Source organism: Centruroides vittatus, unplaced genomic scaffold (genome assembly GCF_030686945.1).
Source record: "Centruroides vittatus isolate TY-2023 unplaced genomic scaffold, ASM3068694v2 contig_3271, whole genome shotgun sequence".
In the NCBI taxonomy this organism is placed as follows: Eukaryota; Metazoa; Arthropoda; class Arachnida; order Scorpiones; family Buthidae; genus Centruroides; species Centruroides vittatus.
In genome coordinates, this window is record NW_027122102.1 from 119,218 (window position 1) to 135,343 (window position 16,126).

At 26.5% G+C, this 16,126-nt stretch overlaps 1 protein-coding gene across 2 annotated transcripts; it reads left to right on the plus strand.

The window, feature by feature from the left end:
- Positions 1–1,690: 1,690 nt before the first annotated feature.
- On the plus strand, positions 1,691–15,893 carry LOC136973700 (unconventional prefoldin RPB5 interactor 1-like). Of its 2 annotated transcripts, XM_067268440.1 has the most exons (10): positions 1,691–2,010; positions 5,953–5,987; positions 6,146–6,224; positions 8,170–8,305; positions 8,375–8,454; positions 9,622–9,682; positions 11,853–12,039; positions 12,138–12,315; positions 15,379–15,648; positions 15,724–15,893. In XM_067268440.1, exons 1-10 carry the CDS (start codon positions 1,966–1,968, stop codon positions 15,832–15,834), a joined length of 1,182 nt encoding a protein of 393 aa, XP_067124541.1. In that variant the 5' UTR covers positions 1,691–1,965; the 3' UTR covers positions 15,835–15,893. The 2 variants fall into 2 exon arrangements, with proteins under 2 accessions (XP_067124541.1, XP_067124543.1); XM_067268442.1 differs by lacking the exon at positions 6,146–6,224.
- Positions 15,894–16,126: the final 233 nt, after the last annotated feature.

Consider the following 16,126-nt stretch of genomic DNA (forward strand, 5'->3'; position numbering starts at 1 on the left):
TTCTATTATAATAAAGTTAATTATGTACGTTAACAAGTAATCGTTTATTTTACTGACACAACACAAGCACAAACAGCAGCATGGTATATAAAGATTGTCATATTTAGAGTTGCCGTTAGTTCAAAGGCAGAAGTTGAGACATTGCGAGGTGTCATGTATGAGTGTAACAATGTATTTTCAATCTTGTTTGCATTCAAGACTATGAAATATGTATAGTAATGCCACTTATTGAAACTGTGAATATTATCAGAATTAGCATGTCCCGAAACCTATAAAATTATAAATTAAATAACATTGCAATACTTTTGCTTATCGGTTATCAAAAATTCGCTTATAAACATTGTCACAAAACAGGTACGTGACTTTTTGACAGTCAGATGGTCGAGCCGGTTAACTGCTCCTTAGGACCCAGAATAGAATCTGGAAGAACACTGTCCAGGAATATTTTGTGGATGGTCTATCCTGGATACATTGGGTTAAGTCCCTCAACACCCAGCCGTCTCATTGTGAATATGCAGAATTCATTATGGGTATGTGGGTATGGAAAAAGACTCTCTTACTACCCAAAAGAGTCAAACAATTAAACACACACACACAAAAAAAAAAAAAGATAAATGAGTAAATGAGGCTTAAAAAGTAAATCCTGGATACTGTCTTGAGTAATGACATTTGCGAAGAGATGCAATCAAAATCAAAAAGCAGTAAAAATTATTATTTTTTTCGCCTTTGATCTTCCATTACTTTCAAACCAATTTATTCTACGAATAATTTAATTAATTTTATTTTTTTATATGCGATATCTTTTGAATATGAATATTGTATCATTAATAAAAATTCTTTAACCATATTTCTTTTAAGCTTGCAAAATGTTCTTTATATTAAAAGAATTGTAACAAATCATGAATTATCTCAACTTCTATATTGTCATGGGACAGCGTTTCTCAATCTGTAGTCCGCAGGCAGACTTGAATTAAATCTTTGTTCAATAATAATTCACTTTTAACAGTTACTTCAAATTTAATTGTTTCCATATGTATTCAAAACGTGCTTTTAGATTTATTATTATAAATGGCACAGTACGTCCCAATGAGGTAATACCCAAATAGACAGACAGCCTGATGGCCATCTACCGCTCTGGGGAACCCGGGTTCGAATCCGGACGGGTCGATAAATCCCCAGGAATTTCTCAGGTGGTGGTCCGTCCGGATATGTCAAACCCCGTCCCTCACCACCCGGCCGCCGCATTGTGGGCTTGGCCGAACCCATAATGAGCTTGCGAAAAGAGGCCCTCTTACGTTAGTGCCAATAGGACGGAGAGTTAAAAAAAAAGTCTTACGTAGGTTTAAAAAATATTGGACCTAATAATTTAGTGGTCTGTAAAATTTTTTCAGACATTTTATTGATCCTTGGGTTAAAAAAGGTTGATAAACGCTGTCATGGAAAATTTAATTAAAAAAAAAAAATTTGGAAAAACTTTTTTCATCTGGCAACACTTTTAGTAGTGTGCTTCTGTAGCGACTTGCCTTAACCTAAAGCCAATGATTATATGCGTAGCAGCCCTAACAGCATTTTTCAACGAATATAAAAAATTACCAAAACTAGTGGTCACTTCCCGACCCCGCACACTAATAGCCAATAAGACGTATACACGGGGCGAAATAGCCAGTGAAGCTAACGCCCAACCATCCCGATAGAGGGCGGCCAAGTCAAGTGATGTTACGGTTATTTTCATGCTTTTCTATTGTTAGATGGCTGCGTTAACGCGATTACTTTATTAGATAAATGAATACCTTTAACGATAAAAAAAGACTACTTTAATTGAAATCTGTGATTTTATAAAGTGTATATTTGACTACTTTGATCCAGAAGATATATATATATATATAAAGGAATCGAGAAACGACGTGGATCTACCATATTCTGACAGATTTCAATTTAAGTAAATATTACGAAAAAATCCTTAAAATGAATCAAAAGGACTTAGATACTCTTCTAGAACATCAACAAAAGGTACAATAAGTTTTTCTTATATTTTATCTCTTTATCACGCGAAGTTTCGCGGGAAATGTATTCTGTAATTGCAGGATGATATTACTGCTGTTATATTTCATTATTATTAAATGTTTAACATAAATTTCAGAACGTCGAATCTTTTGAATTCAAAGCAATTTGTTTGGTTAGATGATCTTTTCTTGCTTTGTTAACTATCATTAATAGACATTACTTTGTTTTCATTTTTTTACATTTAGTTTACAACATTGAGCACATGTCCCCTGCAATGAAATTATATATGCACCGTTCATTGCAGGAATCAACTAGCTTTAAAAAGTATTCATTTAGTATTTGATTTATTAATAACACATAAAAAACAAATGATCAGTTTATAAAGTGAAGTATATTAACATTACTATTTGTTATTCTATTTATGAAGCAATGGAAATGTTAAAAAGATACTTTTTTACATACTGTTTTTCAGTAACAAACAGAAAATGATTGGATTTTCAATGAAAACACCAATTTATTTGTTTTATTTTGAATTTCACAACCATGAATTCATTGTTTTACTGAATCCTTATTTAATAAACTGTTTTTATGCAACTTTATGAAATTTCTTATGAAACAAATTGTATGAGGAAATGTATTTTTATCATGTTAGTATTAGTGTATCAAATCATTGACAGACAAGTATATTGTTGGTGCACAAGAATAGTGACACAACTCAAAAAAATAGATCTTCCAGAACAGCCACTTAAAAGTTTCTTGTTTCTTTGTTAAGGCTTAGTCATGATGTTGGATTTTGAAAATTTTCAAATCTATTTTGGAAATAAATATTAGTGTTCGTTCTTCCACATAAAAATATGGGGAATTTGCTATACATTTCTACAATAAACTCGAAATTGGAAATTTTTGAGTTGTGTCACTATTCTTGTGCACCAACGATATATGAAAAATTTTTTCTAGATTAGGTTTTATACAATAAATCATTCTACCTGAATAATTCTATTCTAGTCCATAATATCTATGGACCAGAATAGAACCATTGCAGGGAACAATTGCCTCCAGCAGAGATACTTTGCCTTTGTATATAAAATTTCACAAGTTTTCTAAAACTCTTTGCTTAAATTCCTCTAGACTGAAATCAATTGCTTATTATTAATTATAGATACATTGTAATCTGAATCTTTAAACATGTTAATTATATTTTTTTGTTTATAGTTTTCTAATGAGTTTTTGTATTAATATACTGTGTACTGTGAATAAATAAATGTGTTTAGATATATTGTATATATAATAAATATATATTTTATAAATTTATTTGAAAAACAATATCAGTGTGTTTTGTAAATATGACTTTCAAATAGAATATTTAATACATTTTTAGTTACTGTTATGTCAGTTCTTTTATTTGTTGATAGATATAACAGTACAACTTACATAATTTACTTGCATAAGTTAAATTTAAAATTTATCTTTAAATTAAAATTTAAAATAAAATGTCATAATCAAAACTTAACATTACAATTTAAACATCATAATTTCTCTGAAGAATATAATAATGCCTTTATTTGACAAGTTAAGGCTGTTATATAGATTACTCCCTATGGAATTTCAGGACTTTGAGTATATACAGTGGAACCTCGCTTAATGAACATAATTCATTCCAGAATCTTACTCATAATGTGAAACACTCTTTAAGTGAGACAATTTTTCCCATATAAATTAATGTAAAATATAATAATGCATTCCATGCCGAAAAAAATACTCAAATATTTTATTTATAATGTTTATTCAAAGAAAATTATACAATATATATTGTTAAGGAGCATGAATCATCTTCATTTCTTCTAGCGCAGAATGAACCAACCTGAAATGCAAATTTGATTTTCAGAAGACACAAAATATCACATAGGCCTATATGTCTGATAAACATGCCAAACAATATGCCAAATTCTTGGGCTATGTAAAGGCAATAATTAAATATTAGAAATCAATTAATTCAACTAGAAGTATGCAGTTATGCTTCCATCTCGTATAAATAATTAATTTTTAATTTAGACATTTCTAAAAATTAATTTGGAATTGGTCATTAAATTTATTACAAGATGGTAGAATAACTGTCTACCTCTAGTCAAATTAATTAATTTTTACAATTTAATTATAGCCTTTACATAGCCCAAGAATTTGGCATATCGTTTGATGTGTTTATTATATAATGGACTATGGTTGTTGATGTTTATAGGTAATATGTGTGAACATAAGTTTGGAAAAATGTTTGATCACAAGCGACAGTAAGATGCTAGCGGAACAAGTGCTAAACACAGACTGATGGAGCATGTGCACAATTTGGACTTTCCCTCTCCTCATCACTCATCATGCAAAGTATCACTTGTTAAGCGAATCATTTTTGTTACAATTTGTTTTGCTCGTTATGCGAGGTGCTCATTAAGCAAGGTTCCACTATATTTGAACTCGGGACCAAGACGAGTTCAATGATACCCTACTTTTGGACCGGAGACCAAAAATAAGAATGTTACCAGATTATCAAGTTATCAAATTCTTGCTTTTCACAGTGTTTTTTGAGTAGTTTGCACATTTTCACTGCCAGATGACACTACTAGCAACTACTATGTCTTCTGTGTACAATGCAGCTTAATTTTCTTTTTTCTATTAGGTTAGGTTAGTTTGGTCTTTGGTCCAAAAGTAGGGTATCGTTGAACTCGTCTCTGTCCCCTGAGTTCAGATATATACAAAGTCCCGAAATTCCATAGGGAGTAATCTATGTAATATTCCAAGTTAATATCTTAATAACTAATTTATTTAGAAATAGTTAACAGTAGCCAAAGTTGCATATCATCATCAATACAATGGTTTTGGACCTAGTAGTGTTTATATGATATTTTAATAATTTATACATTTGTAATTTTATTAAAACTTATATAACTTTGTTATTTATTACTAATTATCATCAGAATTATACTAAGATTAGTTTTTATATCAATAAATCATTGATAATATCATGATGATAATTTATAGTACAATTTTAATTTTTGTGTTGGGATGATATTTTGTTTAAATTATCTAAATATGAAAACTTGTTAGTTAGAAAATTATGTAATTGCTATGTTAATAGATAATTTACAAGGCATGTTCAAAAACTTCCAGGAATAGTTCATGTAAATTTTTTTTTGTAATAAAAATTAATAAAAAGAAAAACATATTATACAAAGTAATTTTTTTTATATAAAAATTGAGAAACATAAAATTCTCAAAAGAATAGATATTGAATAATTATGAAATCATTTTTTGAATTCAAGAAATGGTATAATTAGATAGACATAAATAATTTAAAGAAAATCAGTTCCACAATCAAAATGTTTATATTATTTTAGATTAAATTTCTCTTTTCTTTTTTGAAAATAATTAATTATTCTGAGAATAATTGTTTATTTGTGATCAAAATTAATTTAATATTAGACACTGTGCTCAAAAATATTTTATCCTACACGCAAGGACGACGCCAGCCAATGGGTAAGGGGGGGCAAGATGATGTAAATTGATAGAGGATATGAATTGTATGTAGGTAAAATAGAAACAATTCATAAAGTTTTAATCATTCACTATGTACCGGAAAAGAAATATCTCAAATAAAACATTTTCTTTAACTTACAAGAAGCCTAAGTAGATTATTTTAATTAAAACTTAGCATTTAAATAACTTGTTTGAATTTCTAGGGGAAGGCAACTGCCCCTCTGCCCCTCTCCCTGGCGACGCCCTTGCCTACACGTAGATTTTTTAAAAATCTTTATTATTTAATTATTTTAGTGCCAATTTGAATGATAAAATAGATCTATAATATTGATATAATGATAATAGAAATGCTATCTAGATATCTTGTATGGTATTTAAATATCTTTATTAATAATAAACACGTTCAAATTTTTATTATTTCAGGGATTGGCTGCATGTTTTCAACAAATAGAACAATGGTAAGAATCACAATTACTCGTTTTATTGAATTTAATATTTAAAATTTCTAAAAATGTACATTTGTAAAAAATTCAAATGTTCTTTTAGTATTTTTCTATTTAACTAATGTTTAAAATGTGAATATAGATGATCATTTTGATTGAAATGAATATTTCAGGAAAAAGTTTAAAAGTGATTATGAAAATTTGAAAAATCGCTTAGAAACGTTAGCTGACAAAATATCATATGATGTTATGGTAAGATTTAAAAATTGTTATATTAATATATAACAATTTTTATACATTAATTATTTTTAAAATTTACTTTAAACCTTTTTAAGGGTGAAATTTTATATTTTGTCATTTAAAAACGTCAGAATCTGATACAAAATAACTATATAATTATTTTAATTTTATGTATAATTACACATCAAAGATACCAATATTTGAATTTCTCTTAGACAATAATATTAATTAAAAGTAATGCTCTGTTAAGATAATTTTCTTTATTTCTGTTGAAGTGATTTATTTCTTTGATTATTCCAACTTAAAGCAATAAAAAACAATAAAAGATTATATATTTCTTAAGCTAATTTTATTGTCTAGAAATTTTCGGCAACTTTTTTCTTCAATAATTTTTGTCCAAGTGGATAAATAAAAATAAGATGCTACTTCTATTATAAGAATGTTATGGGCAAATGCGGCTCTTGCTGAAAGTGTTAATTTCTGCTTTTTATTATTATTTTTACAATTTTGTGAAAATATGTTTATTAAAAAAATCCAATATTTGTTTTATATTATATTTATATTATATAATAAAATTGCGCACCTTACCATACTATCCAACACGACAGTACAGAACTGCGGCTCCCGTGCATTTTGCAAAACCTACATTTCGGCTCCCACTGAACTCTTGCTTGCTCACCCCTTTTATAATATTTAAAATAGCTATAAACTATATGCATTTCTTTTATGTAGAATTTTGTATATTATTTAAATATTAAAAATATACACATACATTTGGATCCTAAGTTATATCTTAATTTAATTAGAGAGGTTGTAAAATTTTCTGAAAATATAGATATACTAAAATTATTTGGAGAATTAAAGTTTTGCTTATTTTTTATATTTTATTAGTTCTATTGGTTAATGATTAGGAATAAAATGATATAAAATAAACGTCTACTGTTTAATTTATTATAAGTTTTCGTTCTTGATTAATGGCACCATAAGTATATTAATTCCAAAAAAAAGTGTTTAACACTTGAACATGAGTGTGCTTTATGAATTGGTTTGAACATTGATGCAAAAGTCATTTCTTATTTAGATTAGGATGTTTTAAACTTTTGAATAAGGTTCAGGTAGTAGATCTTGTTAGCTCACGGTATGGAAGTGTCATGATAAAATTAAGTAGTCTATGTATATACATATATGACCAGAATACAGCATACAAATTCAAAGTTAGTGCCATCTAAAATGATTGCAAATGTTGATCTTTAACTAGATTTCATTTACTTCATCTTTGAAAATGTCTTTTTATACAAATAGTAGGTAGTGCTAAACATTGAAAGGAATCCATGAGCAAAATTTTTAAATAAACATAAAAATCAATTGGACATCATTTATAGATCTTTCCATTTCCCTATGTATTTGTTCTTCAATAGATCAATTATTTCCACTTAAAATTCAGATAGTAGGTTCAGTACAATTTATAATACTATATAAATAAATGTTTTAAAAGGAAAAATTCTCCTTTTCTATAATCTTAAAATCTGTAATAAGAGAGAAATTTGGCACTGTACTTGATGCTTAGAATTATTATATTTGTATCATATTTCTGCTAAAATTTCTTTTTTGACTAAATTGCTTCAACTTTTAAATTTTATCAATGAATACTTATTTTAAATTGAAAACACACAAATTATGGATTGCTGAAACATTGTAGCCTTGTGTTATTACACGTAAGTAGTAGAATACATCATTATATTCAAGACTTATCACATATTCTTAATGTTTGAGTTAAAGATTAATTATTTTATTTATATATGGGAGTTAAAAACTTTTCTCATTCATAATCTTAGTTATAATGATAATTTATTATTATAGAAAAGATTTAAAAGTTCAAAAATTTTCTATATAAATTAATTTTTGATAATAGCAGCAAAATGTGTCATAGATTAATCTACATAAAATTATTACATAGGTTCCACTTGGACCTTTAGCATTTATGCCTGGAAAGTTAGTACATACTAATGAAATTACAGTATTGTTAGGAGATAATTGGTTTGTTGACAGGTCTTCCAAACAAGCTACTGAAATTGTTAAAAGAAGAATTAAACGTATGATGATTTTTTATTTACAAATAATAAATGACTGTAATAATATAAAATAAATTTATTTCTTTGTAGAATGTGATTCAATGTTAGATAAATTAGCTAAACAAAAAGAACAGTTTGAAAGTTGGATTAAATATACAGAACAAGCACATGTAAGTAAATATCAGATTTATTTTTTTAAACTTGTTAGTAAGTATCAATTATAACTTTAGATTTTTATGTAAATTTTACTTTAAAAAATAATTTATTTAATACCCATTGCTTCTTCTTTCTTTTGTTCTTTGGGAGTAAGCACAAAATTGCTATGTAGAACTTATCATGCAGAAACACTTTTTGATGAATATAGATTTCATTTTGTACAACGGAAATGCAGTTTGGGCTGTTTAACTTTCTTCGGTTCTTAGCCTTTCAGTTTAAAATGCATTTTCGTTGTACAAAATAAAGTCTATATTATTCATTGAAAAATGTTCCTGTGTGATAAGTTCTCATAGCAATTTTGTGGTTACTCCCAAAGAATAATTTCTTTACTTTATTACTTAATTTATGATATTGAATATCATAAATTAGAAAAATATTGATATTCTTCACTATGATACTAATGGATATAAATTAAATTATTTTTACATTTGAAATAATTATTTACTAATAAGCTATAGTTTTCATAAAAGTTATTTCTTAGGATTGAGCAGTTTATAGTAAAATTAGGATAATATTAATGTTATTAAAATAAATAAGTAAAAATTAAAAGTTGATTTTTAAAAAGTCTAAAGTATCATTTACTTAAAAGAAAAAGAAAAGGATATTAGACAAACTGTTGTATAATATCGGGCTATATATCAGAGATAATAATTATGAATTACTGATTACTTTGACTCTAGAGGGAGGCATTAGGGAATCTTGTATTAAATTTAATAAGCACATAGAAGACATGCTAGTGACCTTGGGACATTACTTAAGAAAGTAGTGCAATTTATGTGATATCACTTTGTCACACACACTCATACTATGGCCTTGTATCTTGAAAACAAAGTCATGGGTCCTCATTTTTTTTAATAATGTTTTTGGATTCCTGATTACAATTAATGGAAAATGTCAAAGTTTAATCAAAAATGATCAAATGGATTTTGAGAATGAACACAATTTTGTAAGCCACATAGGAAAGGCTTTGCTAATGCTCTGCCTCAATTAAGATCAATGGATATCTTGTCATTATTTAATAACCAATTTCAAATTTCTAATTATATAAGAACTTATATAAGTAGAATATAATATGTATAATTTGTATTTATGATTGCCTAATAACAACATTTTTTTTCCAGGAAGAAGATTTAGTTGAAATAAGAGAAGAATATGATCCAGTTAAAGAAAAACTTTGGAAAGGTATTATTTCAGTAATACAATTTCTTAAAAGTAATATAAGTTTGTTTTTTGTTTCTTTTTTGGTAAGATGATAGAGATTGTTTTCTTCATAAAAATTTTCTAAATAGCATTAAACTTTTAAAGCAATGATTATATGTTCAAATCAAACATATGTTATATTAACAATGAATTATATCAAAATATTATAATTTTGTTACACTACAGTTTATATTACTTCAATGAAACCATATTCATCAACATTAACATTTAAGAAATTCATTTTATTTTGGTTCCAAAATGAAAATTGTCATCTTATGCATGAAATTGTGATAATAAAGAAAAATTGTATGTAATGACATGCATAAAGCAGTTATTTTCTGCAGTGGTTTTTTTGAAGGCCTGTGATAAACAGAAAATATTTTATTGACCAAAATTTTTACACAGATAGGTAGCATGTAGCATGAGGATTTCACAAAGTAGAGCTGAGTAAGTCAATTTGCTGAAAAACTAGTAAGTTTGGAAAATTACCATTAATTCATATGATTACAGATAAATAGAAGAATCCAACTTCATTTAATTTGTCTTAAATTATGTATTTGGAAAAATAAATCTTATGCCACTAATTAGTATAATGACTATTGTAATGCCATCTATATGAATGTGAAATCAGATTTTATTTTTACTACACCTGTTTAATTTCATGATATTACATTATGATGGAGTGAATCATAATATTTTTCATATGTTATGATTCACTCTCTCTTCATTATTTTCCTTTTCAAATATTTTAAAATTTCTTCTTTAATTTAATCGATTTTCATTTACTTGCATCTATTTTTAAAATTTTTTGGTTATATAAAGTTAGTCACATTAGATTCAATTTACTATTTCTTGATTAATTAGCAAATGTAATTAGCAAAATGTATGAAATTCTAGAATGATATTTTCTATTTAACATGTTATTTTAACTATCTTTTGTTTTTTAAATAAAATTTAGGAATAATAGTGATAAGAAAATGGAGTTAATAGTTGAACTAAATTAGCAGTATTGAAAAATTTATATAACAACATATAATAGTAAAAAATTATAAAACAAATGTGATATTGTGAAAAACATTTTTTGACATAGATTTTCCTTTAAATTCTTTCAGTTCAAGAATGTTTATCTACTTTCCAAATCTTAATTTAAGGAAATTATCTGCTCTTCAGATTAAGATTTATGGGTTTGTAAATAAAAATTAAGGGTTTAAACTGTACCTTCATATAATAGAACAGTTTGTTTCTGTGAAAGTCATGGTGAGATTAAACTATTATTAAAAATTTAATTCAGAAATTTTATAACAATTTCTGTGCATATAGTCTTTTGAGAGAAAGAACTCACATGGAAGAATATTAATTTCCTCTTAATGTTATATCACGTGTTCTAAGTATAATTCATATTCAGATTACTTATTGATGTGTTTGAGGTCACAAGGAATTTGGGTTAATGTTATCATAGGTAGCCAAGATGGCGGCTCGTCTCTAATTCCAGCAAGGAAACACTGGGACGCACATTCTAACCTAACCTAACTTATTCTAATAATTTGGCTGCTAATAATTATGGTAATTTATTAGAATAGGTTAGGTTAGAACATGCGTCCCACTGTTTCCTTGCTGGAATTAGAGACGAGCTGCCATCTTGGCTACCTAAGGTAACATTAACCAGAATTTGTTATATATATATATATATTCTAAATTTAAATTGAGCATTTAAACTACATTTACATATTAGTACAGTAAAATATAGCTCAAATTTTAATTTCTATTTCTGATTATATAGATAACCAAAATAAAGTGAGGAATAAAAAGCAACTTGTATAATGTAGAAACAATCATTATTATATCAAATTGAATAGATATTATAATCTTAATCTTAACATAAATTTTTATTACATTTTTATAAATGTAAAGCTTTCACAGAAAAATATATTTATTTTAATTTTATTAAAATTTTTAATAAAAATATTTAATTTTTAAATGTTATTGTTATAGCAACAAAATTTAAATATTTCCTAATGTGATATGATAAATATTAAATAATAATCTCAGAAATTTGATAAAAGTGTGAATTAGTTATGATGCATAAATTTATTCTTTAAATAATTTTTGTTATTTTGAAATAGATGTGTAGATAAATTCAAATTTTTTATAGAACAACACAGAAAAAATATTCAAGCTTTTCGAAAACAATTAGCAGAGGAGATTAAACTAGCTGAAAATAAGGAATTACATGAAAAGAGAAAAGCACTGTTAAATGTGAAAGTATTAACAGATGAAGAATTACAATTGAGATTTAAAGATCTTGAAATAAAAGAGAAAGAAAATGATGAATTTGCTAAGTAAGTATACTTATTTGTTCATTATTAATTTTATTTTCATTAACATTTTTTAAGTCCTGATGAATACTTTGAAACAGTAATTAAGTATTTGATATTAGTTTATCAGAAAATTCTAGTACAGAAACTGCTGAATCTGAAGAAGAGGAAGAAAAGGAAGAAGGAAAAGAAATTGGTAAAAGAATAACTTGGAAAGATCAAATCCATGCAAAATACAATGTTATTACTTTTACCCATACTAAATTTGAAGAAGGCAAACAAGAAGCAACAGATGATTTGGTAAATTTAATAACTACAATTAAAGTAACTAAATGTTTTAAATTATTAACTTCTCTATTATCAAATTTAAATTTAGAAGTTTTAATTATTAGGATAAGATATACTGTATTGCTTATTCCTTTGATAAATACTATGAAATATTTTTGGATTTTATCCTTTGAAGAAGAAAAAAAGAGATCTTATTTAAATTCAAATAACTAAAATAAAATCAAATGAACAAACAAATTTCAAGACAGATGGACCAAAGATTCACACTCAATGCCAAATGATATTGTAATGCATAGGGTTATTTTTTGGCTACATTAATAATTAAATTTTTAAACAGTTACTAGAGGTAGAAATTAGGTGCCGTCTCATTGATGGCATCTAATTTCTTCCTCTAGTAACTGTTTAAAAATTTAATTATTAATGTAGCCAAAAAATAACCCTATAAATTTAATAATTAGAATAAATTAATATTTAATAAATAATTTAGAATATTCTGGAAGAAAAGAATCTGCCCAGAGGGGACTTGAACCTGCAACTTACCATGTGGATGCATTGCCAGTTACACTACATAGGTTTGCTGCCCAGAACAGGACTCAAAGCCAGTTTCAGGTTCAAGTCCTGCTCCAGGCCGATTCGTTTCTTCCAAAATATTCTAAATTATTTATTAAATATTAATTTATTATAATTATTAAATTCAATAAGAGATAGTGTCTAATGTCTACCTCTAGAACAAATTGTTTAAAAATTTAATTATTAATGTAGCCAAAAAAATAGGCTAATGCATTACGGTATCATTTGGCATTAACTAATGATATTGGGTTTTGAGATGTTTATATATGACTAGTAGCCCGGGACGCCCCCTAGTGGGCGTTTTAGCAGTATTACAAATTTCTATGAGGCATGTTTAATGCACTTAATATATGAAAGTTGTGCGCGCTTAATTTTTAAAAGTTTGATGCACTTAATCTTCTATATATATAACCCATTCAACAGGTGTCCGTCCGTCTGTTCGTGCCATGAAAGGTTTCTATTATTATATTAAAATATTAGCTTAACTATTTCACTTATTGTTTTATCGTAGCGGTTCAAATCTATCCGGTTTTCGTTATTCGTCCCCTAGTTAACATTACAGGCATTCCGTGACAGTAATAAATTCCTATTACAAATATACTGAATTATTTATATTGTTATATTGACCAAATAATAATGTATTGGCCAAATGAATAATAATAATTTATATTGTTAATTTAAATAATAATTAAAATTGTTAATTTAATTTGAATGTTTGAAATATGACACACGATAGGGATGCCTCTAGTGTCGGTTATCAAACGGTTACGGGACGGACGGACACCTGTTGAATGGGTTATATATATAGATTCAAACTCAGCACCTTGGAAAACCACTGAGTATATTTTGTGCTTGCTAATACTCAGATGGTATGGAATGGCACAATTTCATTGATTAAGTAAACAGAAATTGATGTTTCTCAACAAAAAATAGTTATTGACTGCCTGTATGAGAAGATAATTCAAGACATCAAATTTTTTTTAATGTTAACTCTAATATATCATTCATAGCCAAATGTAAAATGGTAATTGGCCAACCAGTCAAATTTCATGAAAAATGAACCAAATATTTGAACTTGACACACTTGAAAACATAAAAATATTTTGTGCTCACTGGTAATTTTGTATTAAGTAATTTTCCTATTTGAACATTCACTGGTCAGATAGAAAAGGGGCTTGTTTCAGGCAGGGAGTTGAAGTTAATTCGACCAAAAATGGTCATTGACCTCCTCTTGGATGAGAGGATGGCTTCTGAAAAGTTTTACTGCATTTACTCAAACCATGTTGAAATGTATAAAGAACAAATTAACCAACAAACTTTCTTCTCTATATATTTATTAGATTTGCTTAAAAATCCAAAAAATAAACATGATCGTCACGATCATGTTTATTTTTTGGATTTTTAAACAAATATAATAATACTTTACACAGTTAATACTTCTTTAGGAAGAAATTTCTATAGATCTGATATTTTATTTAAACTGTTTTCTGGAATAGTTATTATTATTGCTAGATTTTAGAATCAATAAATAATGAATGTAAAGATATTACATTAGCAAACAATTGGTATCATTTAAGATGTGTTAAGTTGATGATATATCATTGGCAAGAAAAATTGTTAGAAATTAAAAATTACCAAACAGAAATCATCAATTTGAAATATGAAGGGTTGATTTATTTAAAATATGATATATCTCTTTCAGAAATACCTTACCATAAGCTAAAGCATTTTTGTAATTCTACAATCTGTAGTATTTAACCAAAATTTAAAAAATAAATGCTCATATTCAAATGATATATTGTTTATACTATGGCTATTGAATTTAAAAGAAAATTACAGCTCATAACAATAATTTTTTGGGATTTAGTTAAGCTACAGATAAAACTTACTTTATCATGGTGTGTTACAAAGCAAAGTAGGATATCAATGATCAAAGCATTGGAGGTGATTCTGAAGATGAAAAAAAAAAAGATTACACTAGGATAGCAACTGTGGTCCAAAGACCACAGTTGCTATCCTAGTGTAATTTTTTTCCCTCACTTGATAATCAGTCTCAATTTGTTTTGACTTGCCTTTGTATTATTTTAAAAATATTTGTAAAAGTACATAAGTAGTAAACAGAAATGAATGGAGGTGAGAGAAATTAATATTTCTTGTTTTAATAGACTAAATGTAAAAAAATATAAAAATATACATTCTACAACTAACTAATAACTAGCATTGTGTAATTCAATGATTTAATTGTTCAAAATTCTTTATAAATAACTGAAGCAATTTCCTTCAAGACTGTTCATTTTCTATAAATAATATATTTGATATGTACCAATAAAATAACTGTAAACACATAGAATTAGAATAATAATAACCATAATATATATATAACTTTTTATTATTTTAATTAACTACTAGCAAGAAATACATAATTATATTAAGCAGAAATTTCCTGAAAATATAATAATGGCATGTTACTAAAAATGATTTTCTAATTATTATGCCAAAATTTAGGAACCGAAAACATCTGAAAGTGGAGCACCTCGTATCCAAAGTCCCTCTGATATTTATAAAGAATTTGCAAATATAATTAAACCAAATGAACTAAAATCAATATTAAAAACAACCAAGAGTAAAGAAAATACAGAAACTGTGCCTTTATTTGATAAAACAGAATCTGTTGAAATAGTAAATGATAAAGAAATTTATCCTCTTCCTAAACAGTCAAAATCTGTTGGATTTAAAAATACTGAAATTTCTAAAATTAAAAGCAATTATCAGACAGTGAGTATATTTTTGTTTTATTATCAATCAAATGCATTTAATTAATATTTTTAAAATAAAAATCTTGTTTTAAAGGCTTTTAGTGGAGAAATTCAAGAACGAGAAACAGGTTTGGGAGAAACTATGGCAGTTTCGCGACCCAGGGTATCGAAATTTAAATCTCAACGAATGAACATGAAAAAGTGATACTAAACAAGATTATTATATTTTTAAATGTATGTAAATAAAATTATTTTCAAAATGCATTTGCTTATTGAACTTAACATTGTATAATTTTCATATAATTAAAAAAATACCTGAAGTAGGAATGAACTCAACTTTATTTGGTCCTGATTGCAACTTTCTTAAATCAGTTATTTAATAATATAAAAACTTTCTTCTATAGAATACATTGGAATAAGAAAGTTCATTTTGTTATTAAAATTTGAAAGACTTTTTAATTTAGAATTTACATTATATATTAAGTGATATTCCTTAT